At 39.4% G+C, this 17,712-nt stretch overlaps 1 protein-coding gene across 2 annotated transcripts in view; it reads left to right on the plus strand.

Moving 5' to 3' along the window:
* lrrc38b (leucine rich repeat containing 38b) overlaps positions 1–17,712 on the plus strand; it is a 61,636-nt gene that overhangs the window by 20,404 nt on the left and 23,520 nt on the right. Inside the window, exon 2 of one of the 2 annotated variants that reach the window (XR_014772057.1) lies at positions 7,615–7,717. Coding sequence is in view for 1 of the 2 variants with exons in the window: in XM_084739253.1 (XP_084595379.1) it covers positions 16,169–16,796 (628 nt within the window). In the remaining variant the exon portion in view is untranslated. Of the gene's footprint in view, positions 1–7,614; positions 7,718–15,289; positions 16,797–17,712 lie in introns of those variants that run through there. The other variant, XM_084739253.1, reaches the window with a different exon arrangement.

Genomic DNA, 17,712 nt, shown 5'->3' on the forward strand with positions numbered 1-17,712 from the left:
CTATAATGAAAACAGCTTGCAATTTATAATTTAGTCATTTCTCATGATATGACATTTCACACCAAAGATTTATAATGCTTCAATTCTACAGAAAGTGAAATTAAGGCTGTCATTGCATATGCATGTGTACAGACATCGATAGGGTGTCATATCTTGAGATGAAGACTTTAAATGTGAACTCTGAAGCTCCTCTGTAGTGTCCCAAAATCACCACACTTCACTGCTAACTGACAGCAGACTGGGCGTCTGTGTGTGTTTTGTGTATGCCTGCACATGTATGCACGTCATCCTCCAGTGCTGTTGCTCGAGGGTGTTTACAGTTGTCTTTCAATCCGGTGCACAGAGCTTTGATTCAGTTTGTGAGGCTTCAGTCATGGTTCTGTGTCCCCTGACGCACAGACACCACTGACAGCTGACAGGGACACAGTGGCCGAGGCAACAATGGCCAGTGACAGCTTAAATCTCACAGCGGCATTTCATAATATCGCTGTGAACAGACCCAGAGGCGCACGCTGAAAACAGCTGGTTCTCAAGGTGTGGGCTGGGGACCCACAAAGGTCATTAGAAGGCTCTGTGGGGTCTCAAAATTAGCAAACATTTGGTCTTGCTATTGATAACAGAAAATTAAATAATTTATGGCCAACTTGGGGAATTTAAAGATGGCCTGAGGAGGGTATTTTTATGAACATCATTCGGGCTTACCCATGTGTTGAATTTCCTTCATAATAAAACATCAACAAATGCATGGTTTAAAGAAGTATCGACTGCACGTTTTATATTTTTGTTTTTTTAATCACTTAATTACCTTTGTGTGACATCACTGTCACCAGTGTGGCTAACGTTAGCTGTGTGGGTTTCCCCTGCCCTGAAACACTCTGGGTCGCAGCGCTCCCTGTATAGCTCAGCATAGATGTTTTCATGCTCCATAACGTCATCTTCTTCTTTTGCTGCTGAATTCCAGCAGTTCTCTTCTTCCTCAAGTGACAAATTTTTGTCAGATGATCCATCATGGCGTCTCCTACAGCCTGGCAGGGAAAACAGCAATTGATGCAATATCTCATCATCAGTGGGGAAAGAGTTAAGACTGACTGAAATTTGTTGGTTCAAGCCTACGTAAGCACGTCATTTATCCATTTTTTACAGAGGGAAAACATGATTGGATTTTGATATAAGGATACAAGATTTCTTGTATTTTTGTTGGCATGTATTGTCAAATAAGTGCACAATATGACCAGAGATGTGATAGAAAAGGGTAAAAATGCATTTTTTTAATTCAATGTGACTTTTAATTGAAATCTGGTGATTGTCCTTCCTGACACTATTTTGCAGGGGTATTATTTGCATCACCTAAGCTGATTGTGATTGGTTTAAAGAAATACACAAACATGCCAGAGCATGTTTTTCTCCTATAACAGAATGGTAGTGTGTGGACCCAGACCTTTCCCCAACACTATTAACTTGTACGAGCTTTTTAGGATCTAGCACACTATGAAATATAGATTTGTTTTATTCTGGTGGCCATAAAACACTGAAAAATAAATATTTCATTGCCACAATAGTTTACATTGCCATGTTGCCGTGTTTTATGTATGACCATCAACTCTACTTTTTGATGTTTTTAATGGCCCAGAAGTGTACAGCTGGCTGGCTCTTGAAATATTCCTCACAATTCACACAGTGGATGTTCATGTTGTGTGCTTTGGACTTTGGGACAAACAGAATGACATCAGACATGATGTCGAGTGAAGGGAACACTGTTTTTACCTGTGGCCCCTCAGCTGCAGCTGTTTGTCAGTGACTGCTCAAAGGACTTCTTTTTTCTTGAAGGACCAGCATTTTAGCTAAGTTCTAAACGTACTTTAAATAATACCTATATACTCGAGGATGGATTATGAACGTCAGAAACAGAGCTTTACTGTGGGTCATCAGGGTGTCTGCAGCTTCACCATCTTTCTGCAGATAATTGCTTCTGTCTGGATATGAGGGAATTACTTGACGTGGCTCTGATGGATGTCACTCATATACTGTATGGTGGCACCATATGAACTGAAGCCTAAATCTTTCCTGAAGGGGAATGAGATCATGTCACACTTAAGTTTAAAATATTACAGAGACATCAGAAAGCAATAATGTCAAAGTTTATCCAACGGTCATTTGCAGCAAACACACAGACACAGACAAGATGAACCAGATGGTGAGCCGTGCATGTTCTCATTAAATGTTTCGGCAACTAGAGTGGAAAACACATCCACCGTCTTAATGCCCACTTAGTTTTATGCACAACCATCTTTTTATCCTTGTAATCACAGCATTAGAGACCAACCACTTTAATGAGGGAGTTTTACCTTCACTAAAGTAAGGTGTAATGTCCACAGTACAAAATGTAAATTAAGTTCTAGATGTTCATATTTGCATCTGGTGCATTTTCAGGTAGTTCTACAACCCCAATACCTAAAAAGTTGGAACACTGTAAAACAAATAAAGACAGAATGCAGTTCAATTTTCAACTTGTATTCAGTTGACCACAGTACAAAGACAAGATATTTACCATTGATGCTGAAAGGTACATGCAGCTTTTTGAGCAACAAATGCTGCCATCCAGATGACATCATTTTCAGGGACGCCACGGCTTATTTCAGCAAGAAAATGCCAAGACACATTCTGCATGTGTTACAACAGCGTGGCTTCTTAGTAAAATAATTCAGGTACTAAACTGACCTGCCTACAGTCCAGACCTGTCTCCTATTGAAAATGTGTGGTGCATTATGAAGCACAAAATATGACAAGAGAGACCCTGAGCTGCTGAGCACTTGCAGTTGTATATCAAACAAGAATGAGAAAGAATTTTACTTTCAGAACTTAAACAGTTAGTGTTGTTAAAAGAAAAGGTGATGTATCACAGTTTTGAACATTTCCTTGTCTGAACTTTTTTGGAATGCTGCAGCCATGAAATTCAGAATGAGTGAATATTTAGAAAAAGTATGAAGTTAAGAAGTTTTAACATTAAATTTCTTGTCTTTGTATAGGCCTGGGCGATATAGCCGAGAAACCTGTCATGATAGCGAAGTTTCATGTCGGTCGATATCGATTAAATTTTGGTTCTTTAATAAATTTATTACAGGTCTTCTGGAGATATGACAAAATATGCTTTAGAGTACCACAGGTCAAGTTTAATAACCCTGCTAATTTTCTAGTCTGTATATTATATGTACAGGAGACATTTCTGCTTTCCTTTTTTCTTTTTTTTTTTTCTTTGCAGGTCTATCTATCTGGTTTGTTTGTGTTATTGTGTGACTTTGGTAAATCTGAACTAACCCTTGAAAACACCATAGTCTGATTGAATTACATTGCTGTCTGGTTGCTTTAAGAAGAGCGATATTTGGCTTATATTCTTAGTACCTCATTCAACCCCACTTCAAAAACATCTGAACTATCTGTTTAAGGACTGCTTTAATATCTTAGCTTGTTTGCATTGAATTTTGGATTATTCTCTAGTTTTGAAGAGGGTTTTATTTGCCAAGGAAGTCAGGTCATGGTAAATAATGAACTTGGATACCCCCACACATCCTCTCCATGTGGCTGGAGGCTCATGTAACCTTGAAAAGCTGATATTAAAGACTGCATGTCAGCAGTGTTTTGCACAGCGACTGTGTAATCTAAGTGGACAGCATGTTTTTATTGTTGGACTGTGCAGGAAGTAACACTACCCAGTGAGTGTGGACCATTGTGGGCTTTGACTGCACTCCGAGAGCTTCTAAAACAATAATAACTCTGACTCACTCTCACTCACCTCCAGCTGGTAAAATTGGCAAAAGAAGGAACCCTTCCCACAGCCGCGAGAAGGCTGGTTAGTCATGCAGTAGTGATACCAGTATTGTTGATGCTGGCAGATAGCATGATTGTAAACAGAGCTAAAACACAGTTATGTGGATGACATGGCGCCACATGCCATCTGAGGACATGAAATATAGGTGTTACTTTGTCAAATTGTTCTCAGGTGTTCTGAACTTTCCCTCTGACCTTTAAGTTCATGAGAAGATTGAGAAAGTCACACATCAAAGTGGAAAACACTGTGTTAAGTTACAGGGTAACACTTTTATTGAAGGGGTGAGCATAAGATTCTCGTGACACCGTCAAAATTGTGTCATGAAAAGTGTCATGTGTATGACTGTTGTCATTGAGTGTCATTAAGTCAATTGTGTGATTTTAAATTAAAAGTTGCTGTAGTTTGAGACGTATTATGTATGGTTGTTTATGAATGCATGTGGTTAAGTACTGTTTCAGTGTTTGCGATATGATTTTATTGATAGATATGTATAAATTGTGTATAGTTAATTACTGTAATTTTTACCTGTAATGTGTTTCTGGAGAATTACACTTTGCAAGCCTCTGTAGGGTTTTTAGACAATTCTCTTTCACAATCCTATGTAATTATTATATACTATGTTTTTTTAATTTTCTGTATGTGTAAACAGACAAACAAAAACAACAAAATGAATATTTTCATTGATCTCAACCAAAGTGATACATTTTGGACTTGTCATAAAGATGTCATTAAGTTTTATTAAACTGTCAAATGCATTTATAATGGTATTATGAATAATTCCCTTGTTCGCTGAGATCTCCCAGTCCAGCCAGAGTTGAACTGGGAATGAATGGAATGAATGACACTTAACGATATAAACATTCATAAAGATTCCACCATGTTCAGGACAGGTGGTTATGACAGTGCAGTGCCAGTCTTATGCACACCCCTTCAAATAAAGTGCTGCCAGTTATGTTAATACTGTCTGGTGTGACTGTAATGATGTGTCCAGAGCCGTCGTCCTGAGCCGTCTTTTCCACTGTGCCCTTCGCTGATAGAGAACACCCCTGTCCTCCATCTCACTTCCTGTGTTGGGGCAGGGCAGGCGGCCCAAAATCCCAAATGTCAGCGGATGGCTTAAGAAATGACAGCTGCCGCTGCATCTTGAATGTCCACTGCCACATATCGAGAAGTGTTGAAAAGGACGAAGTGACATTTGCAGCGGGGTCCTCTGAACATCCTCTTGTCTCCTTTCTCAGTGTTTCCACCATGCCTCCCCTTGTTTCCTGCCCCGCTGAGACCATGAATCTACATAGGATACCAGTCTGCTTAACAGGCCAAACATCACGCTGTGTTTGACATTCATCATTTATTGATGGGCTGTTCTTTAATTGCAGCAGGAGAGTGCTTAGCTGCTCTGCTCTCACACTGGCTAATCCATGGGGAAGGCCCTCCTACTGAGGACCCACATTTACTTAGCACGCTGGGAGCACCACTGTTGACTTATAATGGTTGTGACACACAAAAAATAACCTGCAGGGTTGTTTTTTCTCTTCGTTTCATTTTGTTAGCATGTCCCTCTCTGCTTACACTTCTTCCTTTCTTACTGTGAGCTGAGACTATAGGTGGGTAGGGGGCAGAAATTAAATTATTAACCACTGAATGGAAGTGGAGTAAAAGTGAGATGCTTAACCAGAGCATACAGATGCCTGTAACGATCTACTATAAGGATGTAAAATCAGAAGAGAAACCTCAGTTACTGTATATTCAGTACAGATGATGTGAAGTCTATTAATCCATATGTGTCATGCAATTAATATGAACCTTTCACTCATCCAAAGTCCTGTGACTGTGAACGTTCTGAACTCTGCCTTGTAAACCTAAACTAATCCTGCCATGTGTTTCCTCCTGCAGCCATGGTGCTCTTTCTCTCATTTACAACCACTCACAGGAATATCCCCTTTCTAATCTAATCTGTATCTGGTGTGGGATTAATTTGCCTCCATATGTAGCTACAGTTAGACAGTTGGTTAACTTTAGCTGCAAGAGGACATGGATTTGAACTATGGTCATCATTCCTTAAGTCAAATGGCACATCTGTGTACAGTACTGTATGTCCATGGGTACAACTTATCTATACACTAAACCATGGAAGTGTGAGTATGTGCATCTCACTCGTAAATCTGTTTGTAAAGGTTTGGCAGAGCTTTAGCCAAGGAATATATCAAGTAGACTCTATAGATCCAGCTGTATGTTGTGTATATGGAATTGCAGTTGAAACAACAGTTATCCTCTATCAATACGTGTTTCTTCTTTTAGATTTTTTTTTTTTTTTTTTGCCTTTATTGGATATTTTTCTTTGACAGACCAGAGTTGCAAATTTTGTGCATTTTCTGTAACAGACACTGAAAATAAGATAGGATAAGATAAGATGAACTTTATTGATCCCACACCGGGGAAAGTCACTTGTCACAGCAGCTCAGCAGTACAGATAGAAAGTGACAATAAGTACTGCCAACAATCAATTGATCATTAATAATTATTAAGATACAAAATGCATGTTTTTTCTCTTTTCACTCATGTTCATAGCTTGTTTTTTTTTCTCATTCTAAGTTTAAGTTCAAGTTTCCATATTCAACAAGTGCCTCCGCCAGATAAAACAATGTTAAATGAGGTCCAATTACTGCTATTTCTAGACCATGAGTTCATCATCGATTAATACATTTTTAATACATTTTCAATTAAATTCCTAACAGTGATTAATGTATTAATGATTAATAATTAACACCCCGACTACGGGCAAAAGATTTGGGTAGAAAGAGAGGGGTATGACATTTACAAAGGTCCTTATCTGGAATAAATATGGGGGCATTGTGATTATATTTAATGCATCTTTGACCACTAGGCTACCAAAACCTCCCTTAAAGATAAATTAACATTATTTTAAATCAAAGTCTGGTTTTTACTGATGACTGTATGTCTTTTAAGCATCCATCAGCAAACACAATAATGATAGTAAAGTACTAATTCAGCAAACCTGCTTTGCTGCATTTTATCAATTGTCACATTCTTTTCTAAAAACAAGTGTCACTTAAATGGCCAATTTTGTTGAATTTGTTAAAAATGTCCTGAAAAATAGCTTGCAACAAGAAAAGTGAGAACACAGATGAGAACACGCTGAGAATGGTTCATCTGCACGATTAAAAAAAACAGACAATAAGTCATGATTAGTTGAACTTTGTCTCTATTGTTTAAGTATGCAGCATCGAAACAACACGACAGTTTAAATTAACACCTAAAGGTGAGGTGGACTTATTAAGATTATTTCTTCAGTTGTTTCTGTTTTGCCATATTGTAGGGCAGTGATATTTGATATTTGTATTGTTGGGCTGACTGACATGCAGTGTTTTTTTCTATATGTTTTGTGTTTTTTAGAGATTGATTGACATGGTGTTGCAGCTGTGGATGTGATGGGTGACCTTTAGTTGTGCTGTTGATGTTATTTTGTGTTTCATGCTGAGTATTTCTGTATTGTTAACTTTGTTGTAGCCTATGCTATGCCCTTTTGTTCCACCGTTGTGCAGTTTTTTTTCCCCAATCTTCTGTAATGATCTACTTTAACCTCATATTGATCTCCCATATGTGACCGGTTAAAAATGTTTTTCATCTGAGCCCTGTCCCCACTACTTTTCACCACAAAGTATCACCCTCGTACTCTCAGTTTCCTGGTGACAAAGAAAATTATTCTCCTGTTGAAATTTTGCATTTGAGAATTAAATTAAATTATTCCTTTTTTTATCTGATTACAGTGTACACCATGGTTTGCAAGTTGAAGTAATAAATCATGCAGCAGAGTCCTGCTCCCCTGATTGTACTTTGACCCAGATGACAACCTGAGGACACGTCAGTAAGGTAAACCTGGATTGTTGCTGCATCTCGACTGACAAGGTCACTAAACCCTCAAGCACCGACTTGCTCCCCCCTCATGTTACATTTACACTTCTTATAACACTGCAGTTACGTGTCATTGCTGCGAAGACCAGAAAATCAATTTGTGCAAGCAGCTGTTGGGAAAGCAATACTCTCTCCGTTCCTCTTGTGGACACTCGATATCAAATAGTTTTCCCCAGGCTTTCAAGGAGAACAAACTGTATGAAAACAGGGAATTTGCAGTTTTCCCACCACTGAGCCACAGAGTATTTATAAAACGTTGTCGCTGGTAAAAAATAGTAAAGGGACATTGCTTTTCACTTTCATTTTCTCTATAGCTATTTTAGAAAATTCAAACATAAAACATTTTTAAGCTTTGAATCCAACCAGATTACTACCACTTGAAAATAGGGCTACTAATTATTTGGAAAATATCTATATACCACATACAGCATTGTAATTGATACAGTAAGATAATTATTTTTGCTCATTTTAAGAGTACATACAATAAATATATTTAGGATAATCTATTTTTTTTACATTATTAATCCATAAAATTCTTTTTTCAGCTTATTAATTGACATTATAAGGATTAAACTGTGGCTGTTTTAGTCAAGTGGATAATCCCCCTGGTTTAATGTAAACAAACATACAAAGCCATTGTCAGAGTGAGGCCTATACACATAAAAATAATGAGAATACAAATGCTTTGCATGCATGTGGTACCACAGCACAGTGGAACATATCCACAGACCTCTTGTGTTAATTTGAGCCATAATAACTGAAATAGATTCATAAAGTTTACTGCAGCTGGATGACATTGCTGTTGCTTTATTGTCAGCTGTGTCCCAGGTAAGAGCCAATGGAAATCAACATTAATGAGGCGTGTATAGTTTTAACACCCTCCATGATCAGTTGTGCATGGGAGCACAATGGATTGGCACTTAGAGAAAGATACAGAATGCCAAGCAAAGTCAAAGTAATTTGGGGACAGGCCAAGAACCAAAAAAACATAAACAAGTGAAAATATATTAACAACAATCAAAGCTGGTTTTAACTTCATTTTAAAAGAAGGAACCTGTAATATATTATACTGACAACAAGGCTGCAGCCACTGTGTCTCCCCTTGAAATTTGTATTCTGGGCAGGAGTAACAGGTTTTCTTAGTCGTTTCTCATAAATTAGAGTCCAAATTAATGCTGAATGGTTGCAGAATGAGTAAGAGTCTGTTTATGACTCGTAAGAAAGAATTAATAATCTTGAGGAAGCTGTAGATATTTATAATGTTTAAATAGAGCAATATGTTAATTTAGTCTGGCAGTGAGACAGGCAGCCACTTAATTCAAACTCCAGTGTAGTGTAGTGTAGGAGCAGTGGGCTTTTGTTTTCAGGATGCCAATTTGCGAGCACATCCTGCACTCCTGCGAAACTCCTGCAGCCTGCAGAGCTTCCCTGAGTCTGAGGAGGAGGGCACGGGGGAAACAACTCACTTCAAACATAGACTGTATACTAAAATGGGATTTTTACCTATTTGATACTCTGTGGCTCCTACTCACTCTTTGGACTGCTGCACTCATCTTTACATGATTAATTGCTACACGTTGCTCCTTAAAGCAAATGATGAGCTTCAAAATACTGAACTCAAACTGCAGCTCCATCACATAGTCATCTTAGCTGATTGTTCAGACAGATAATGAACTATATTTAGGTACTGAGCCAAAATGGTAAACTTAAGTCTGACTTTTTTTTTTCATAGAGCTGAGAGAAGTAGTTGGTTGGGGTGAATGGTTGGGTACACTAAGAAAATGACTTTGGTTCTAGAGACCAGGTTCTGCATCACATCTCCTAACATTTAGGCCTCATGTTGGTTCCCATGCCAGGCATTTAACCATGACCAACTTCCCCTGATATTAAACATGTATATTTTTGTGATTCTGTGAAAACAATAACCTTAGCTTTTGAGATGGCAGATCAGAATATGCTCACATCGGTTGTTTTGTAAAACACTACAGACAATTTATAATAACTTAGTTCCAACTGAAGTAAAGGAAAAATAGCTATGTGAGACACTAAAAGTAGTACTGAAAGTAATTCATGTTTTCATTTTATGTCATTTCTGGATCAGTTTTTGCAATAGACTTTTTGGTTGCTAGCTACTGTTGCTTTTTTTTCTATGCTTGTTTACTTTGAACTTGCTGGGTGGATTTTTTGTTAAGAATGTGGTCATGCTGTACGGATTGTATTTACACCTGGCTGAGACCTGATCACAACGCGAGCCTGATCCCATCTGAATGTTGTCTGGCTGATCTTATCGCATGTCAGTCCCAGTGTGCTCTGCATGCATTACCTTACATTAACATGTGTTTTCCCTTTTTCTTTAATGTTCCTTCACTGTCAGGTTAGTGAATGATTTGGCAAGTTCATCGGGTTTAGAAGTAGGCCTTAGGTCTGGTTAGGTTGGACTTCGAGTATAGAATATCTGGTTAACTAATTACTCCTGCATTGTCAGGGTAGGAAATTAGCACCAGAGATCAACCAAGTGCTGGTAAAATATGAAAATGGCTGGTAGACACAAAATTGTGATCTTTTATTCAGTGGTTGGTGAAGATGAATATTTTTCTGTTAGTGGCTCGTAGATGTTTATATATTAAAGTTTTTTTTTCACTTTTAAGTTAATTTCCCACCCTATGCAGCATTAAAATTGTTACTACAGTTGAATGAAAATAGCTCTGTTAAATGAACAGTATTAAAAGCTGCAGCGAATAGTAACGTATAGTGGGATGGTAAATAAGCACAGACACAAATAGACACAGGATTTTTCCTCACACTCACAGCTAGTAAAAGCATTTTCTGATGTGAGAAGTTTTATATTTGAGGAAAACATTACTGTGATCTGAGGAGGACAAAATAAAGAAAAAGAGTAAAGAAAAGCTTAGAAACTTTTCAGCTGGAAATATAATACTATACCTGATGCCATGATGATGAAAATAGAGACCTCTTAGTGTGAATTACATGTAAAATAATGATGTGATTATATGTCATTAGAAATAATATAAAAATGTAATTATTGCATTTTGTTTGTATTTTTGCTTTAAAATAGGGCACACTAAAAAATAAACAAAAGCTGAACAAACTTGTATTTTACACTGGTAAATTTACATTTTCAGTTGAGTATTTTAATTCATCAAAAATACATGGACAGTGTCAAATAAGCAATCAGTGCCTAAAAAATGAGAATAGAAGTGGAATTTATCACAGCTGAATGTAAGTGATTGTGAATGCAGCTCTAATATGCCTGGATGACAAACTAGCCAGCAGACTAAAAGGTCCACTACCCCCATACAAACACATTTTCAGGGCTTTTTACACTGACAAATTGCTGTCAAGAGACTTTCGGGATCACATTTGGGGATTGGACATCTGCATGACTACCCTCAGCAACAGAGTGGCCATTATATCCGCCAGTGGCAGTGCTCTAGTTGCATTTCAATGTGAACCATCTCCATTTTAAGCATCTCTAAGTCCATTTCATCTGAGCTGCTTAGCAAGTAATCAGCTGACAGAGGCAGGGCAGAGGAATTGTGTTGTCTTGTTTAATATGCACCTTTTTCCAAGAAAAGCTTTTCCTGTAGTCACATCCTTGCAGCTGCGAGGTAAAAATATAACAATGAAAAAAAAAAACCTCTACTACAACTGGATGACTAATATTAGTTCAGGCATTAGTCACTTTGCAAGGTCTACAATGGCAGCAGGACCTGAACAAACCTCACAGCTGCACATACTGCTTGCCCACATTCATGTCCCACTTTTCATTCATAGGAAAACAATAATCTATATATTGTTATGTAGTTTAAAACAGTTTTGCTCACACCTTAGCATGCCTCCGTTGCAGTAGGATGTAGGATGGACATTTCATCCTACAGCATTGTAGCACTGATTCACAGATCTGGTACCCAAAAGCCGGCTCAGGAGGCAGAACAGGTGGGATAAAACAGCCTTCAGTGGGTCTGCGAGGCAGCAGTGCGCAACAAGAAAGCTGGACAGACCAGGCAAACACATCAGAGGGTAATAGGGAGATATAATGGTCATTAGACCAGGTACAGACAGACAGGGAGAACACAGTTCAGACCAGCACAAAGGTGATATAGAGCTGGGTGAGGTGGCTTAAAAATAATATCCTTTATAATTTATCTTTCATAATATATTGTTAAGCTCTTCCACAATATTTAATATATATATATACCTCTAAACTGACATTCTGTAAATTCTCAGATTGTGCAAACATATGATAGTTTTACAGAATATGACACATTGCTGTAGATTAAACTACTAGACTTATCTGTGTTTGAACATTGTTGGAAACATTTGGGATACTGAAGTACACATCTCAATACAATATATTATATATGGAAGTCTAGTGTTTTTAGACATTTTGATGTGGAAATGTCACATATTATAGGTTTAAATGTGTAGGATATTTAACTGGTACAGTCTTTATTTAACACGGATGCCTCTATATGACCTAAAAAACAAACAAGACCATCAGTGAGAAGATTTGTTGTTTCCATATAGCTATTCTCAATGTTCGCCACAGGGTCGGAGTCTCCTTTAAATCAGCTCACACAGCCAGTTAAACCAGTTAAAAATAAGAAAGATGAGATTTTCCTTTAGATAATTTTATTTTTTGTGTTATATTTTGTGGTTATGACAGTAGAAACACTACTGCTTTTGTCCACTGGGGTCTCCAAAGTCAACACAGTATGAAGGGTTCTTTTAGCCATTTTAAGAATTCAATAATGGATGGTACATGTCAACAATAACAATAACCTGCCCATGAAGGCATTTTTGATAAATTAAAAACACCCACACCATAGTGTTATAAGCTATTAATTAAATGTTTATGTAACTTATAAATGCTAAATAAAGTGTTACCAGACAACAACAACAAAATGATGCTATAACTTGCATCACATTTACTGCAAATATATTAATATCTTTGCCAAACACCAAAAAAGACACTTGATCAGAGATGAATCTCTGTTGTGGCACCTGTGATGTGGGGAAAGGCAGAAATTCAAGTGGGCTGCTGCAATTACGAATTCTGCTCCGTTCTATGAGAGGCTCTTTTTCACAGTGGCACATCAGAAAGAGTTCTCCAGAGATCAGTTGCTTCACTGCTTTTCTCTGTAAAAAAATGCATGTAAAGCATATTTTATTTTTAGAAAAACATCAAAACTGTCCATGAGACAGCAAATATCAAAGCATCATATGTTAAACCGTAGCATCATTTAATTGAATTATCATAGTGAGATGTAAAGTTGGAATGTGTTTTGCAGGAGACAGCTGAAGACAGCACAGCTTTTAGTGTTTTTTAGCTAATATGTGCTGACTGTGATCAAAATCTCTTCCCCTGATGAAAGAGCTGCTCTGTTCCCTGTGGCACAGAGTCAACATCACTGGTGAAGCTGCAGACTCATCTGACTTCAGTGTGGACGCCTCAAGCAAAGAGGGGTATTATTAGATTACCTGTGATGAAGAGAGTTAGATGTTATTGCCAACTGCCTGGTTGTTATGAGGTACAGGTGTGTGCATGGTCAATTTTATCCAAGTGTGTGTGTGTGTATAAACTCATTAATGTATGAAATTTGCATTGTGAATATGTTATCTTCTGGGAAATACACAATTACCATCCATGACAACACTACTTCCTTACAAATTTCACGCTACCCCCGTCTTCACAGGTCTAATTTGCCGTCCCCCTGCAACAACCTTGGTCTAATTGCATTTACCTGTTGAAGCAAATCACATTTGGGAAATTCAATACACATTCTGAATTAATCGTCTTCTCTCCATTATGGTTTGAGACTGGCACCTCTGTCGTACTATTCATTCTGAGGTCAGAAATAAACAAATGAAGCAGCCAATCAATTAATGTAAAGATTAGTTTTCAAGCAGACAGGCACTCTGCTTTGGTGTTTTTACCGTACAATAAAACTCAAGTATGCTTCCTGGAATAGATCGTTTTCACAGCAGCCATATTAACATGAAATAGTAGAATGAACAGGTGTTATCAATGATACTAATTGAGATTCTATTCTATTCAGTTTAAATAGAGTCAGGGTGTTCCTGTTGTGCATGTAGGCTCACTGAAAAGGCTCTGCTGCACTAAATGGAACAAGACCTCAGGTAGTATCCTAACACCTATGGTTACCCTGCTATTGTATCAGTATGGCTGCCATGAAAAGGGTCTATAGCTGTAACAGGTCAGTTTTCCATTTGTTTCCTAAATGGGTGTTTCCTTTTTTCCCCTAAAAAATAATGTATAGACTAAAAATAATCCTTCTACGTTGTCATATGTGGTGCGTCTGTATCTGCAAAGACCCGACCCTCTGCCTGTATTTTTTTGTTTTCTTGTTATTTTGCTGTGCGCAGGACGCTTTACCTACTCAGACTTTTACAACCTGGCCATGAGACTCACAATCAACTGTTTTTCTGGTGTGTTTACAACAGCCCTGGCTCCAATAAATTATGTTTGTGTACAACTACAGTGTGCAACAGGTAATATGTTTTTGAGGAAAATGGACATTTGTGTTTGTTGTCAAAATGAGAGACTGTTTTTAATTATGTATCTGACAAGTCGCAAAAGTGTCACTGACAAATGATGACATTTCCCTCACCCTAACTGTAATCAAGTCAAAGAATGGTTTTGGGGACTTCTCTCTCGTCTGTCATCACATTCATACATGCACAAGCAACTGACAGCTTCAAGTCACAGCTGCAACAGAATATAAATCAGATGGATGAAGTGCTTTCGTTGCTTTAGCCAACCCCAAATCACTTACTCAAAGTGCTCTTATTACCTAAACCTATCCAAAATTGCAATATTTCCTCACCTTAACCAAAGCAATTTTGTTGCAGGAGATGCAAAACCACAGGACTGTGGTTTTAAAATCTTGCACTTAATATGCCCACCATCCTCCTCAACCACATGAATGTATTGTTTCAGAGAATTGTCGGTGAATAATTCTGGCAGGAATTATGTTTGTCACCACAGCATAATTATAAAAGTACTTTAGTAATTTAGCGGTTTACCAGAGGAATTTGTAGGAGACTGGGTTGGTTTACAAACAGCAGCTGACAAATCCTGCATACTCTACCTGTAACAAGATATTCTGTTAAATAGTCAAACCAGTGAGGCTTGCTGTCAAAGCAACAGCTTGCTATTGTGTAGGATTACAAAGCTGCAGGTGAAAAGATTAAATATAAATGTATGGAAGGAAAGGACAATGTAAAATCTCATAAAAAAAAGTAGCTGCTAATATTTTGTTTAGGGACATGCAGCTGAATATGCTTTAAAATAAAGTAACAGCATCATAAATGTCTTCTTTATCTCAGATTTTTCCAGATACAACAGATCGTCATTTCTTCTCACTATAGGAAGTGACATCACATGTTGACAGCGTGGTTCAGGCACGCCTCCCTGGAAATAAGGAGAGGGGAGAGGGCATGAGATGGAACGGTGGTAGATTCAGAGGCAGACATTGGATTGGCATGGCTGTGAGCAGCTCAGCACTGCGATCTACATGCATGAGGCTGCTGCCTGGACATTTGGATTCTCTCCGCGCAGCAACGCAGCCGTGATCCGGTGCTGGACAGCGCTACACTGAGCCGTGCTGTGTTTTCACAGCATGTTGCAGGGCACTGGGAGATAGAGAGAGAATAATAAGGGGGGACAACCTTACCACACACTTGAGCGATGGTCCGTGAGCTTCTGTCTCTCTCGTTTCACAACGTCAGGCTTTTCTACACAGAGACCTGGGACTAATGGAGGGATGCAATGATGTTACTCTTTGCTTGTCATGCTTGAATCACAGCTTCATATATCCTTTTGTGTCAGAGACCTTATTGCCTTTGTCTGTCAGCGCCGCCAGATCAACTGTGGGGTAGCGCGGCGGACAGAGCCCCCTCCTCAACCCCCCTCTCCCTTGTCTGTGCCCCCGGCTTCTCATCACTCCCAGCTCGCTCGTGTCTATTTACCTCTCTTAAGCTACCCTCCCCTCTCTGTTAAGCTCCGTCTTTCTTGTGCTCCCGCTCCCTACTGCTTACTATCTCCCTCTCGTTGCTCCTTCAAAGCAGGCTGTCTGCTTTTCTATGCAAGCAGCTTGCTACATGATCTCCTGGAAAACAGTTTTCGCTGCTGCTCTGCCTCTTCACACCTCCCAAGCCCTTGCAGATTTTCATCTCTACGGCAGCAGGATGTTCCTTCACGAGGATTGATCCCCGTCCACCCCCTCTCACTTTCCCCTTTCCCTCCCTTGTCCTGATCTCCTGCCCTCTGACCCTCACCCTCGTGTTCTCTACCCCCATCTGCCCTCTCCTATTTGCCCTTACCCCAAGCCTCTTTCCCCCATAACTCATTTCACCCCCTTGACCATGTTGCCATGTGTCTGCGGGCTCCAACTTATCCTCATCTTGCTGTCCTCTGTCTTATGGACCCGGGGGGAGAACTGCCCAGCGACCTGCCTGTGCCCAGATCCTCACACTGTGGACTGCAGTGGCCGTGGGCTCACCCGTCTACCCGATGAGATCCCCCTGGATGTGCGCAGGCTTTTGCTGGCTGACAACTGGATACCCCGCATCCCCTCGGACTTCCTGGTTCTGTACAGCGACTTGGTCTACCTGGACCTCCGGAACAATTCCCTTTCGCACATAGAACCGGGGACTCTTAGCACCTCTTCCAGGCTGGTCTTCCTGGACCTGGGCAGCAACAATCTGACTGAAATCCCCAAGGGGACATTTGGGGAGTCTCGAAGCCTGATCAAACTACGGTTGGGCAACAACCCATATCTGAGCATGGTAAATGAGGAGGCTTTCCTGGGCCTCACCTCTCTGAGAGAACTAGAACTGGAGCGCAATGCACTGTCCACCCTAAAGGTGGGGGCGCTCAGTCAGTTGCCATCCCTGCGGGTGGTGAGGCTAGAGGGCAACCCCTGGGTATGCAACTGCAACTTTGCCAACCTGTTCACATGGCTGATGGAGAACAGTCACAAGCTTCCAAATGGTGAGTAGCAACAACAGAACAGAAGCGAGTGTTGTAGTCAAGACCACCTAAACCCAGACCGAGTCATGATCAAGACCAGAGTTTATTGAGACAAAGTCAAGACCAAAACCAAGGCAGGATGAGAACCCCTCAAGACCAAGACTTTGAGGGGTTGAGACCAAGTCAAGACTAAGACCTAGGCAGTGCACGAATGAGTCAAGATTGAGTACTCTTATATCTTTAGGTACCCTGGCATGTAGCATTAACATTACAAATACATGTTCGCTGACACAACAACTAGCTACATAGTATATGTCCCGACTTGTCATTGTTTATCACAAACAAATATGCATCATAGCCGAATAACTTCTTTTTGACACTGTATTTCAGATGAAATATTTGTGGTTTACTTTGCCAAATTTTATTACAGAAGATTTAGTTGGCATCTGCTTCCAGATAGCCACAGCTTCTTCCTCTGTCTCCTACATTTACTTTGTTGGAGTGCGTGTAAAAGGGGGCGGGGAAGAGTGACAGCCATTAGCAGTGACAAACATTTTAAATTTGAGGAAAGTTAGTTGATGCATTTGAAGCGTGAAGTTTTTTCATCCAATCACAGTAAGGATATTGACAAATAAATCAAGCAATATAGTCCTTGCAGTTGTGTGCAATAAAATCCAGAGTCCTCTGTCTGAAACCAAGACAAGACTGAGTAAAAATGTGGCCAAATCCGAGACTAAGACTGAGACCTCCAAAAAGTGGTCTTGAGACCAGGTTCAAAACCAAGATCAATCTTGAGTACTACAACATTAACAGAAGCCTTTGCTTTTCATGTGTTTGACCCAAATAAAGCGTATCTGAGCACAACATACAACAGAATTGTGGCTAATCCATTGCCATAACACTGCTCCGGTCTATTTATGTTTTCCCTGTAGGAGAG

The sequence above is a fragment of the Lutjanus erythropterus genome, chromosome 2, assembly GCF_056507025.1.
Source record: "Lutjanus erythropterus isolate fLutEry1 chromosome 2, fLutEry1.hap2, whole genome shotgun sequence".
NCBI classification, from domain to species: domain Eukaryota; kingdom Metazoa; phylum Chordata; class Actinopteri; order Lutjaniformes; family Lutjanidae; genus Lutjanus; species Lutjanus erythropterus.